The sequence below is a fragment of the Jaculus jaculus genome, chromosome 9, assembly GCF_020740685.1.
Source record: "Jaculus jaculus isolate mJacJac1 chromosome 9, mJacJac1.mat.Y.cur, whole genome shotgun sequence".
Classification (NCBI taxonomy): domain Eukaryota; kingdom Metazoa; phylum Chordata; class Mammalia; order Rodentia; family Dipodidae; genus Jaculus; species Jaculus jaculus.
This window is the reverse complement of record NC_059110.1, coordinates 43,285,655-43,299,021: the sequence shown is the minus strand read 5'-3', so window position 1 is coordinate 43,299,021 and position 13,367 is coordinate 43,285,655. Positions and strand designations below refer to the sequence as shown.

General features: G+C 35.7%; 1 protein-coding gene across 1 annotated transcript in view; it reads right to left on the bottom strand.

The window, feature by feature from the left end:
- Positions 1–13,367, bottom strand: part of Trdn (triadin) — a 444,085-nt gene that overhangs the window by 152,106 nt on the left and 278,612 nt on the right. The window contains exons 15-17 of the mRNA XM_045159783.1: positions 8,228–8,257; positions 985–1,014; positions 145–162 (exon numbers count right to left, since the gene is read on the bottom strand). Coding sequence (XP_045015718.1) covers positions 145–162; positions 985–1,014; positions 8,228–8,257 — 78 coding nt within the window. The remainder of the gene's footprint in view (positions 1–144; positions 163–984; positions 1,015–8,227; positions 8,258–13,367) is intronic.

The window sequence follows — 13,367 nt, the reverse complement described above, 5'->3', positions numbered from 1 at the left end:
CAGCCTGGGCTAGAGTGAGACCCTACCTCGAAAAACCAAAAAAAAAAAAAAAAAAAAAAATTGGAGGTATAAACAGACACCAGAAGGACAGTAATAGTCGCAAGGCAAAGAGTGTACAAACAGACTTGGCATGCATTTCCTTACTTTTTCCTGTGGGGTGTTCTGTAGAAAGAAAAGTAGAGTTGTTCCTAAATACTTTAAAGAAGTGGCACAAACATGCTGGTCAGACCACACTGCTGTCCCACTTCCTCCCCATTGTTTCCCTTTGACTTTCACGAGGGGTCTAGCTGAGGTGCCACCAATGATTAAAGATGGAACTCTAATTTGATTGAAAGCATAATGCAAAAATGCATAGAGTTACAATTATATGAGGCAGCAATTTTAAGTTATTTCCCTTAAGTTGCCTTAAATAAATACATTTTTACTAAGTATGGTATACACATGTAAGTACAGAAGACAAAGGGTCAACTGGCTACGCAGATTATGATCCCAAGCATGACAGAGAAGGAACATTTAATTTTCTAACTGATACTCATGTTTTCAAAATTAATTGAATTAATAATTGTTTATGCAATATTGATCACTTTCTTATATAGCAAACATTACCTTAAAACAACTGAAAGTGTACAGGAAAGGTAAATATATATGGCATTTCTTGTCTGTATTATTATTATTATTATTATTATTATTATTATTATTTTGGTGCTAGAGATTGAAATAAGGGTATCTCACATGGTAGGCAAGTGTGTTACCACTGACTTAAAGACTTAATTTTTTATCATTGCATCACTTCCAAATATTTCTCAAGACAATTTTATCAAAAAAGATCTTTCTATATACTCTCATTCTTTCTCCCACCCCTCTCATCTTCACTCTGTCATCTCTATCCCATATATGGGTGCTTTTTTAATACTAGGTTAATCTTTAGAAATAAATGCCATTTAAGTGCTTATCAAGTGAAAGAAAATAAAATACCTTTTATACCTTCCACTCCTTTTTTCATTTTCTTGGAATCTGAAATGAAATTATGTTGTTGATAAAACGGGTAAGGTAAATCTAAGTGAGTAGCTCCTAATAAAATTTTCATAAAAATTGACATAATTTTCAACAAAATATGTTAAGTTATTGAGATACTTTGAGTATTATCATAAGGTTTAGCTTTTTTATTTTTTTTTATTTCTTATTTATTTTTCAAGCTTGGGTCTCATTTAAGCCCAAGCTGACCTGGAATTCTCTCTATAGTCTTAGGGTGGCGTTGAATTCATGGTGATCCTTCTACCTTGCCTTCCCAAGTGCTGGGATTAAAGGTGCGTGTCACCATGCCTGGCTGGGTAGAACTTTTTTGAATAACTTTTGGGGTCTAGTACAGATGGTGTAGTGTGTGTGGTATATATCTGTATGTGTACATGTGTACTGTGTATGCAGATGTGCATGCCCCATACACACATGGGCCAGGCCAAAGGAGGAAGTCATGTGCCCACCTCTGTAATCTTTTCGCCTTATTTTTCACTTGCTCCTTTCTCCCTTGGTTTTTTGAGATAAAGTCTCTTTTGTAGTCCAGGCTGACCTGGAATTCACTATGCAGTCTCAGGCTGGCCTCAAACTCACATTGGGATTAAAGGTGTGTGCCACCACACCTGGCTCACCGTATTTATCTAAGATTGTCTCTCATTATATGTGGACCTGACATTTTTTGGGTCAGAATGGCTGATCAGAAAGCCTAAGTGATTGTCCTGTCTCTGTCTTCTTGGCACCAGGGTGAAAGACATTCGTGGACATGTCCGGCTTTTTACATGGGTGAATGGGATCAAACTCAGGCCCCCAGGCTCACACATTAAATGTTCTTACTGAGCCATCTCCTCAGCCTCAGGAGGTAGTCTTTTTAATTAAATTATAGAATATAGACATGCATACAAGGATATAGTTGCATTTATTTTGCATTGAGAATTTATTGTGCCTCTTCTAGGTAGTGACTTTTTAATAGAGTCAAAACAAAAAATGTATGGTCTCTTTCCAAAGAAGGGTTAGAGTCCATGAAATGAATTTCTAGTTTCATCTGTTCAGTCTAACATTGCCCAGCTTGACTCATTTGCCAAATCTTTGAATACTCAGCACACTTCCAGTGCATATGTACAGCTATTTTAACTGTGTGGAATATAAATAAGTTGGTATTGTTTGTGTGCTACTTCCCAGCACATTACAATTGCTGTGAAGAAATGTGTATTCAGTAGTCAATAGCTATTTTCATATGAATAGAGAAGTACTCAGTCTACATTTGAGAAGTTTATTATTTTCCATTACTTATACCATAAGACTTCAGTTATCATTTAAAAATAAAAACAAGAAGTTTTTTAATTCCATAAATTTGGAATGTCAGGTGCTTTATTTTACATTTTTTTTTCTTAAATATTGTATTCTTATTGTCTTTATTATTTATTTTGCCTGTAGCTTAATTTTGAAAAATTTTCCTCATTGAAACAAAAATCAAAGTTGTACTCTGAATTGGAATTTGACAAAAGTTAGACAAATGCCTCCCTGTCCCCCAGTGATCTAGCTTAGGACCTGGAGCCCTGGTGAGAAGCATGTGGCTCATCATGTAGGGCTGTCATTGTCATTCCTATACAATGAGTAACAGACCTGATGCATTACAAGATGGCAATACACTTGTGTCCTCAGGAAACAGTGACATCAGCTCATGCAGTATTTATCATGAACAAAAATGATAGCTTATGCTAGCCAATGAGAAAAATGAAAACTCAAAAATGGATATATAGATAACATTTATCATGGCATCATGTTTACATCTCTATATGGAGTTATTAAAGACTCACTCAATATGAGGGAGGATGATGATTGAAGAACTTCTTTTGTACTCTCATTATATGAAAGTACACAGTCAATATAATGATGTCCTGCAAATTAACTCACAATCTAGAATATATTATCTCAATAACTATGTGCTGACATGTGGGAGAAATGGGAAGTTCAATACAGTATGTGTGGCTATGAAATGACTTATTTTCAATCTGCCTTCCTCCTCCCTAATAATACATATGAATCACATACTGGATTAGATATTAATTATTCTAAAATGACAGAATGAAGCATAGTATGAACTACAGCCCAACTGAGATAAATTAAATATTTCATAAAATAAACATATTTAAAATGACATACCATAATTTAGCCAAGCAGATATTTTGGGAGATATAGTTTTTACATAGAGGGTGTGTGCATGTGTGTGTGTTTATTCATATGTACATAAGTATATGGATGCATAAGTGCTTGGGCAAGTTTGTAAGTATATACATGTGGAGGTCAGAGGTCAATGTCTGGCATCCTACTCAATCTTGACCTCAATTTACAGCAGGGGATTGAGTGTCTCACTGAACCTAGTGCTCACCAATTCAGCTAGACTAGTGGTCCTGTACTTCCTGGGGATCTTCCTGTCTCTGCCATCCCAACACTGGTATTAGAGGTGTGCAATACCATATCTTGCACTCTTACACTGATGTTAGGGATCAGAACTCAGGTTTTTATACTTGCACAGCAATACTTTATCCATCTCTCCAATCCCTTAATCAGGTCTCTAAAAAAAATTGTTTTTTATTTTTATTTATTTTATTTGAGACAGAGAGAGAGAGAGAATGGGAGCACCAAGGCCTCTAGCTACTAAAAATGAACTCCAGACACATGCTTCCCCCTGTGTATCTGGCTTACATGGGTCTTGGAGAGTTGAATCTGGGTCCTTAGGCTTCATAGGCCTTAACCATTAAGCAATCTTTACAGCCCCATTTTTTTACATTTGCTTTACATTGGTTGTTTTAGTAAAATTTTACTTAAATGTCATCATAAAAATTATCATTTGCTTCATAGACAATAGCTCAAGAGAATAATAAAATACAGAACTAGAGAAACTGATAAATATGTGCTTGGAATGAAAGATGACATACTGACCCTGAAGAGAAATGATTAGTCATTAATGTTCACACCATCACACCCTCATCACTGCTTGCTAAAGTAGCTTGAAATATGTACAGGATTTCTCAGTGAACATCCTTCTCTAAAACCATCTGTGTGTAATCTGGTTGACAATTTTCCTAAGAACATTGAGAGCACAGTCTTGTGTTTTAAAAGAACTGTTGTGTTCACAATCTGTTCACTCATCGCCAGCAAAGTATTTGATATAGTCTATTACATTTGTGCTGATGTCAGAACATTTGAATACTAACATAGCACAGAGAAAAATTAACTCTTTGGTAATCTACTAATAGCCATAATGAAGTGGCCATCTTTTTATGGGGGCAAAACTGTTTGATTGGCAACTTTCTTCAATTACCAGGCAAGTTGTGATATTTTTCACAGATTCATCTATAGATTTTCATTCTGATGGGGTGGCCGTGGGGAGAAATCACCCACACATTCACTCTACTTGCACTAGTTGTGGTAAACAGCAAACCACATGAGGCAAGTATAGGATGGAATTCTCTTTCACAGAAAAAGTAATAACACGTAAATTTTTTGCCTCAGTGAATTAATCTAGTTTTAAATGGATGAGATCTATGTAGACATGCTATTCTGGTGACCACCTACACTTCAGACAAGACAGGTTGTAGTGGGATATGACTTCTCAAGCACAAAAAGTACACAGCCACGTGACTTCCAGTCAGTAGCACCTTGTAACCATCCACACCATCAGCACCCTTCCTTGCCCGCCATGTGATATAAGAAGTGGGTGCTTACTTACATGATCTCCCTGTGCACATTGTATGTAAAAGTCTTAGGTGTTACTGATTTAGTCATGATATATGTATTTGTTGAGCAATGCACAAATTAAGAATTCATATTATTTCTTATAAAGGACAAAAGCAAATTTGATATGTTCATTTTAGCCACAAAATTAAATCCATTAGAATAAAAGAAAAATGAGTAGAAATAACATAATGCATAATTTCATAAGAAATATGCATTAGTAGAGTAATTCCAGTAAATTCCAATAGTACATGAGAGAACATATGATTAATTTTAAGGGTTTGTCTTCTTAAAGGAAATAGAATTTACCTTAAACCCTTAAAACATTGTGCACAGATGGAAGAAAAATAAAAGTGTACTCTGCTCAGAGAACAGCAAGAACAGAGGCAAGAAAGCATATTTTGTGTGCAGATTTGGATAGGTGAAGCTGAAAGAGGAAGATGTGAGTCACAGCATAAGTCACACCACCATGGTGCCTGCAAAACATGGCACAATCTAGGTGCACAAAGGCTTGCCCAACACTAATTTTTAAAATATTTTATTTGCATGTTTATTTGAGAAAGAGAGAGAGAGAGAGAGAGAGAGAGAGAGGACTGAGAGAGAAAATGGGTATGCCAGGGCCTCCATCCACTGCAAACGAACTGCAGATGTATGTGCCATGTGCATCTCGCTTATGTGGTCCTGGGGAATTGAACCTGGGTCCTTTCACTTTGCTGACAAGTACATCAACTGTTAAGCCGTCTTCCCAGCCCTGCCCTGCACTAATTTAAATGAGCAGAATGCTTTGTGATCCCTTCAAAATGAAGCAGCATGGGAGATGTGCAAGGACCTGGTAGGGCACCACCTCCCTCTTCCCCCATCGCCTTCCTGTCTTCCCAGAGAAGCTGTGAAAACAGTCCTAGCTTCTCCTGCATGGGAATGCAGTTTTAACTCACAGATTCATATGGCCCTAGTCTAGAAATGTATTTGAAGAAAAAGATTTTGTGTTTTCAATTATTTTCTGGTCTAACTTGTTTTATTGTAGAAGAAGGACCGTAGAGGACTGGCATTTTCAAATGTGCTTGCTTATTATGTCCATGATAGTAATGTATTGCTTCATTCTCAAAACTACTTCTAACATCCTTACTTCCAGAATTATTCAAGTCTTAGCTCAATCTTGATTTGATGTGGTCAGGAAACCAATATGAGAACATTCATCTTTTGACTGCAAATGAAAGCCAGTGAAGTTTATTCTGTAGCCATAATGGAGTCACTCAATATTTTAAACACATCATTATAGAAAAAGTTTTAATGAAAACAGTTGAATATTTTGGAGAGTCAATAGTATAGTCAGAAAATAATATTTCTATTAAATATTCTCAGATATCTCTGGGACTCCATTAAATTTTGGACAATAATCAAAGACCCAAAACAGCTTTAATTTCTGGTTCTACTTAACTTAAAAAAAACTTAAAAAATTAAAGCTTAGAAAAAATGTCAGCAATACTTATCTATTATTAACAGTAATAGTCTCATCATAATGAGCATAAGATGATTTTATTTTTTTAAGAAACTACTTTTTGTCCTCAGTGAAACATGGGAACAGTGTCAGGGTCTCTGCTATGCCATTGGTAAACTTGAAATATCTGATTTCAGAAGTTATTGCTCTAGTTAACACAAGATGTTAGTAGAAACAACATGAGATCACAAATGACAATGTACGGTTACCACTAAAGGATTCAAGACTGCTAATGTGATTACCTTTTTAGTTACCTTAGAAAGAACTAAACAAGAAAGCAATCAAACTGAGATTACAGAGGTCTTAATGTCAGGATGTAAGAGAAAAACTGAGGCTGAAGCTACAGTTCCTTGTCTCACAATTATTCTATATGATGTCTGTTGGTTCTTTTTTTGTTGACTGGCTTTCATTCCATCATTTTGTTTTGTTTTGTTTTTGGTTTTCAAGGTAGGGTCTCACTCTACTAGCCCAGGCTGACCTGGAATTCACTATGTAGTCTCAGGGTGGCCTTGAACTCATGGCTATCCTCCTATCTCTGCCTCCTGCATGCTGGGATTAAAGACATGTGCTACCACACCCAGCTTCAGATATTTTCTAAATAGAATCTGCAGTATTTGGAATAGGTTTTTCAAAATTTCAAATGATCCACTGTATATGGGGGTGTTTAGTTCCACTATTTTTCTCGATAGAAACATTAATTTGTCCTAGAGTTTTTATTATCAGCCCATCGTTTTCTTTCTCTAAAGAAATAATAACTATGTTCTCCCCTATCTCAAAGTATATTAACTCTTAGTTTCCTATTTAACTGAAACAGATACAACTCATAAGTATTTATACTTGTATTTAAACATTCTAATGAAATTAAATATAAAATATAAGTGTTGTTTTCTTATATTGTTATCACATGAATACTAATTGGAATATAGTTGTCATTTCAGCATTAGAGGTGTTTTCTTGCATCTGCATACTATTTCACCAAAAAAAAACAAAATCAGTCTAGATTAACTAGCACCAGTGGAGAGCTATGCAAGGGCTGTAAGAGTGTGCATTGGAAATCTCTGGAGGATGGTGGGCCCTGGAAAGCCCTAACTTCCCTTACCCTCTACCACCTATGGACAGATTTCTAATCTTCTGTTCTCTGGTTTCTTAGAGATTTTGCTTTAGCAACCTTCAAACTGTAAATATCTTTTCTGCCCCTTGAGAAATATACCTTCTACAACCTAGAAATGTATTGCGTGAGGATCTGAGAGTCAACACTTTGGAATATATTCACCAAAAACAAAAACAAAAAAAAGATAGCACCTCTAGTTACTAATCCCTTTAAGTAGGAATGTTACATTAATAAATATTTTTAAAGATAATTTTGGCCCGATCACACTCATTATCCTCAGCTCAGTATCTTTCAGTATTTTCTGTTGTCTCACACAAACTTGTAGAATACTCCAGGCTTGTGGTTTCAATAGAACTGAGTTCTATCTTTCTCTTCTGTGAATAGACTTGATCTGAATGGTCTTGAATAACACCTTTCTTGGCTATAAGACCCCATGCAGTATAAATTTTACTTAAGAATATTTACTTTGCTCCATACCATACCATCCTAAAACAGAAAAATGAAGGGTAGGGTATGAACTATAACTTATTAGCAGCTTAGTATAGCAAAGTATAGCATCAGCTTGTATGTCTCCAAGACATACAGATGAATATATAAAAATGAGTGAATTTTCCAACAGTAGGAGGGCTGGGATTTAGCTAAACTATGCTTTATCCTTTGTGTCTCAAGGAAGGCTTCCCCAAATATTTTTAAATTAGCTCATCCTTTTCTGTAAGGTGAAAGAGAAAAGGCACACTAATGTGTGAAATGCATGCACATAATAGATCCAACAGTCTGCTGAGAATATGTCAGAACAGTCAAACCAACTGTTCATATTTGTAAATTGTTCTAATAAAAAGCACAGTGGGATTTCACATAAAACATACCTTCCTTCTTTTCATCCTTTTTAGCTGCTGCTGAAATAATGAAAGGAAAACAATGTTAAAGCATATGAGGCAACAATTCCTTAGAATATTGCTTACACATGAAACTGTTTTCCATGTACTTATAAATTCAGTGCTCATCTATGCACAATTAACCCACCCAAATCTGCAAAAATATAATTGTAAGTGAAAATGAGGTCATACAAAAGCAGAATAATATCTATTGAGTCACAAGGACAAGAAGTGAATGAACAACAACAACAAAAAATTTTTAAAAAGAAGTCAATTTTATGAGTATATATTTCAGATAAATTCATAGTATGTCTTTTAAGGTAGGGTCTCACTTTAACCCACGCTGACCTGGAATTCACTGTGTATTTTCAGACTGTTCTTGAACTCACAGCAATTCTCCTTTCTCTGTCTCTCAAATGCTTGGATTAAAGGTATGTGTGGCCATACATGGCTCCTGGAGTTTTATATTATTCTATGCTGAGTTTCTAATTATTTCAGAAAAAAAAGCACAATTACCCTTACAAGGTCATATAACATAAACTATGTATTTACCAAAAATGCAAATTATAGTCTAAAATTTTCCATACCTAGCTCTTGAAGGATATTCCTGTGTAAAGTCTAAATATGCATTTCAATAATAATAAACTAAATATAGAATTTTAAAAAGGTAGAATGAATATGTCATCTTCTTTCTTATAAAACTATGCCTTATTGTTCACAGAATAGAAGGTCATAACCACTTGCATCACTTTTGAATTCTTCCTTCCTTTATCATGGCCTTTATCTCCTGTGCATCTAAACCTAATTGTGGAAGCAAAGTGTAGCTTATGGCTGTCCCCTGGCACATTCAGGTGAAGCCATCAGTGGGAAGGGTTGATTACCCACAAAAGTGCACTTGTTTTCATTAAAATATAATTCAGGTGCCAAATTGAATTAAGAGAAGTGTTAAGCCAATTACTGCATCTGAGATTGTGCATGCATCACACCCTAATGCCATTTTACTGAGATAAAAGGCTGGAAACACATTGGAGACAACATTCATGACTATGATAGATATGTGCTCTGCAATGCTGCATTTGCCAATGAGCATTCAGGAACATGAACTCACTGAGTCTTTAAAAAGAAACAGCCTCAGACATTAACATGACTTGCAAATGTTGACCCAGTGAATAAGAAATAAGAGCAGAATTGGATTCCAAGAAAAAAAAATCCATCAACAAAAAAGAATGTTCCCTTTTGGTTCAGTTTGAACACAGATCATCTCTACTATATACGTTCCACAGGAAAATCTGAATTTATCTTAGAAAACTGTATGATGACTTTGGAATCAAGCAGAGCTAGGCTAAAACCCCAGATTGCCCATTGTTAGCTGTGAAGTCTTCAGTAAACTATTTTTCGATGGCTTTTCTCGCCAATCCTACCAAGACAGTTTCTTCTTCCTTTCCTACCGAATTTAAGATCCACTTGTGTTCCCTTTGTAAAAATTAAATATTTATTGTATGTTTTTCATTTTAAATTTAAATAATCTCCAGTATGCAATATAGTAAGAAGTTATAGTGTATACATTAAATGAAAATTAACAATGTACTATTTTTATATCTTCAAAATAAAGTATTATATATACAGCTAAGAAGAGAGTGACAAATGGTAGAAAGGCAGTATCATACATTTCAGTTTATTATATACTATTTTTAAATGCTCATAATATACTAACTTTTGTAGTAAAAAACTGACTTTAGGGCTGGAGAGATTGCTTAGTGGTTATGGCACTTTCCTGCAAAGCCAAAGGACCCAGGTTTGATTCCCCAGGACCCGTGTAAGCCAGATGAACAAGGTGTCAAATGTGTTTGTTTACAGTGGCTGGAGGCCCTGGTGAGCCCATTCTTCTCACTCTGCCTCACTCTCAGATAAATAAAATAAGTAAACCTTAAAAAACAACTGAATTTACAACTTACTTTTTGACTTTTTTCTTTAAATGTTGTTTAAGCTGATATATAAAATATAAAATTGTTTATAATTTTAAAGTTAAAATTGTATTTATTGCAATAATACAATGATGATGGCAGTGAAGACATTATTGAATACTAATACTAAAATTAGCTTAATGATATAGACAGTACCCAGTAGATTCAAAATCAGTATGATACTATTTCAGAAACTCCTATTACTTTAACTCTATAGACATGATTATTGTCAGTTTTTCTCTTTGAATATGAGAGTTTACCTTATCAAAACTGTATTACTTTCAAAATCAACAATTACACATTTTGGTAATATAATTCACAATTTTGTCTACAATTATACAATAATGAAAGGAAGTGAAATGACTTCTCAAGTGTTAGAAAGGGATGGCTGTACTTGTTTATCTTCTATCTCACAATGTTTCCTGAAGTTTAGCAAAATTCCAGATCAAACACTAGACAATTACAAATAAAAGAATGGGCTATTTCAAGGTCCTTGGCAGCATCATATAGAATAAATGACCTAAAATACTAAATTCTCTTATAAAAAAATCAACCTAGTTCCACAGCTGGATATAGTGGTACATGCCTGTAATTCCATCATTTAGGAGGCTGAGGCAAGAGGATTGCTTTAAGTTCAAAGTAAGCCTGGGCTTAAAGCATGAGTCTACTATAGTTTGGACAAAGAATAAGTCACAGGCTCCAAAGAAAGTATTAAAGATAAACGAATAAGGAGACCACATCTGAAAAGCAAAGCAACTAAACCCTTGACCAGTGCTGGAGGGTGGGCTGAGAATGCAAGCACATTTAGAAGATCACTTTTGTAAACTTGTATTTTTTTAAAAAATATTAATTTTTGGAATAGAGAGAGAGAGGGAGAAAGAAGGAGCAAGAGAAAGGGAGGAAGAGAGAGAGAGAGAGGGGGGGGGGGGAGGGAGAGAGAGAGAAAGGGTGCTTCAGTGCCTCTAGCCACCACAAATGATCTCCAGACTCATGTGCCACTTTGTGCATCTGGCTTGCGTGGGACCTGGAGAATCAAACCTAGGTCCTCTGTCCATCCCTAGATCATTTTTGCTGTGAATTTCATGGAGAAAAGTCTCTGAAACTCATATTCCCTCAAGAATTTACAAAATCATTTGTAGCTAGATCAACCCCATCCTTTCTAAAGCAGTCCAGGAAGAGCGCCATCCTTGCTTGAGGGTAGATGGGACCTGTGTGAACGCTCTCAGTGTCCCATTCTGGCTCTGCGACAGGTTCAGCTTCAGCGATAGGAGCCAGTGGAAAAGTGTTCAGGGAATGAGTCAGGACTTTCCTAACATACTTCCTTCTTGTGTTGCCTTGGATCCTTAGAAGAAAGATGGCTTTATTTCTTGACCTCTGAAAGGTCGGGTGATCTGTCAAGCTAGGCTCCATGCTCAGAAACTAATCAAAACCTAGTGCTGGAGTCCAGTTGTTTCCCGAACAGTCTATGCCTGTGTTACACGGGTCCTTCTGACCCTTACTTCTGCTGGCCTGGTTCTCATCTACTCAGCTGGGCTATTTGCCTGGGTAGTTGATGAAGTTACTGAGTAAACATAAGAATGATACCTGGGCTCTAAGTTTTACATTCCAGTGAGGCTAGAGTTACTTATTTTTACAATTTTAACTTTTATTTTCACTTTATCTTCTTTATGCAGAATATGGGACACTTAATATTAGCTGTATGTATACAGAATAAAATCATGGCAATATATTGATGCATGGCACATATAACATCTTTTAAGCTGAGGGTTTTTTTTTTAAACTTCTTATTGAAAACACAATGTATGCTTATCACAATCCTCTTTTGCACCCTTCAATTGAACTCCTTCTTTGACATCATTATTTCCCCTCCTGTTAAGCAGATCTTGGGCAGATAGTGTCAGTCAAAGTCCACTTTGTACCCAAAAGACAGCATTCCAAAGCACTCCTATCCATCCTCTGGCTCTTCCTTTCTTTCTGTCACCCCTTCCACAATAGTCCCTGAGATTTGCATGCTGTGATGGAGGTATCTGTCAGTTTTGACCACTCTCCTGTACTTTTAACTTGATTTCTGTTATGCCTTTAACATTTCCTCAGGTATTTTAATTTCAACAGATATCCCCAAGTCATCATATTGAAATGGTTTTAAAAGATATTTATTATCCATTTCCGTACTGAGGGTCACATATCACTTATTCAACATAATTTAATATATAATGCATATCTTTTGTCATTTGAATGTAAAATATTCCCCAAAGGCTCATGCATTTGAACACTTGGCCCCTATTTGGAAAGGTTGTAGAACCTTTAACAGGCAAAGCCTTGGTGGAAGAAGTGGGCCAGTGGGGCCAGGGATTGAGGTTTTAGCCTTGCCTCACTTCCTGCGTGTTCTGTTTCTTGATCCTTGCTCCAGTGTGACCTGCTGGCCTTCTAGTTTTGCCGCCATTCCTTGAAACTTCAAGCCATGACAATCTTTCCTTTAGTTGTTTCCTGCTTGGTAGTAAGTCACAGTTACGAATAAAGCAACTAATGCTACTATGAAATGGGATTGCTCTTCTACCTAAATTTTAAGTGTTGACCAAAGAATCACCACTTAGATTGATTACTGGTCAACATTAAGCTACACCAAAAAAGCAAATCCTTTTCTTCTCTGCTAGTTCCAGCTTCATGGACTTATTATAATAATGATCATAATTCATTTTATTCAGGCCCCAAATTTCAGCATTGTTTTAAATCTTTCCTTTATACAACCCATCAAATATTGTTTCAAAATGATTATCATATTTTCATGTTTTCTATTATACTATTGCAGTTATCCTACTTGTGATCATTCTCTTGTGTCTTACTGACAACAAGACCTTTCAGAGCTATGGTTCATTTTTTTTATATATATTTAATTAAGCAATATTTCTAGTGACAATGGTTTTTCTCCAACAGTCCAAATCCTAGTCATTACCTAAACTCAAATATAATCATTCCTTATCCTTAAGTCTCAGCATTTACTAAAAATGGCCTGGTCTTATATCATACAGCATTTAGTCTCTACAGAATGTTTGACATCTCCATATCCACGGTAAGTGTAGTGATATTTATGTCAGGCACTTTGGTCACCTCAAATATCTGTCAACTTTGTTAAGTTTTACTACCAGTGTGTTAAGTTTTGTTTTCAC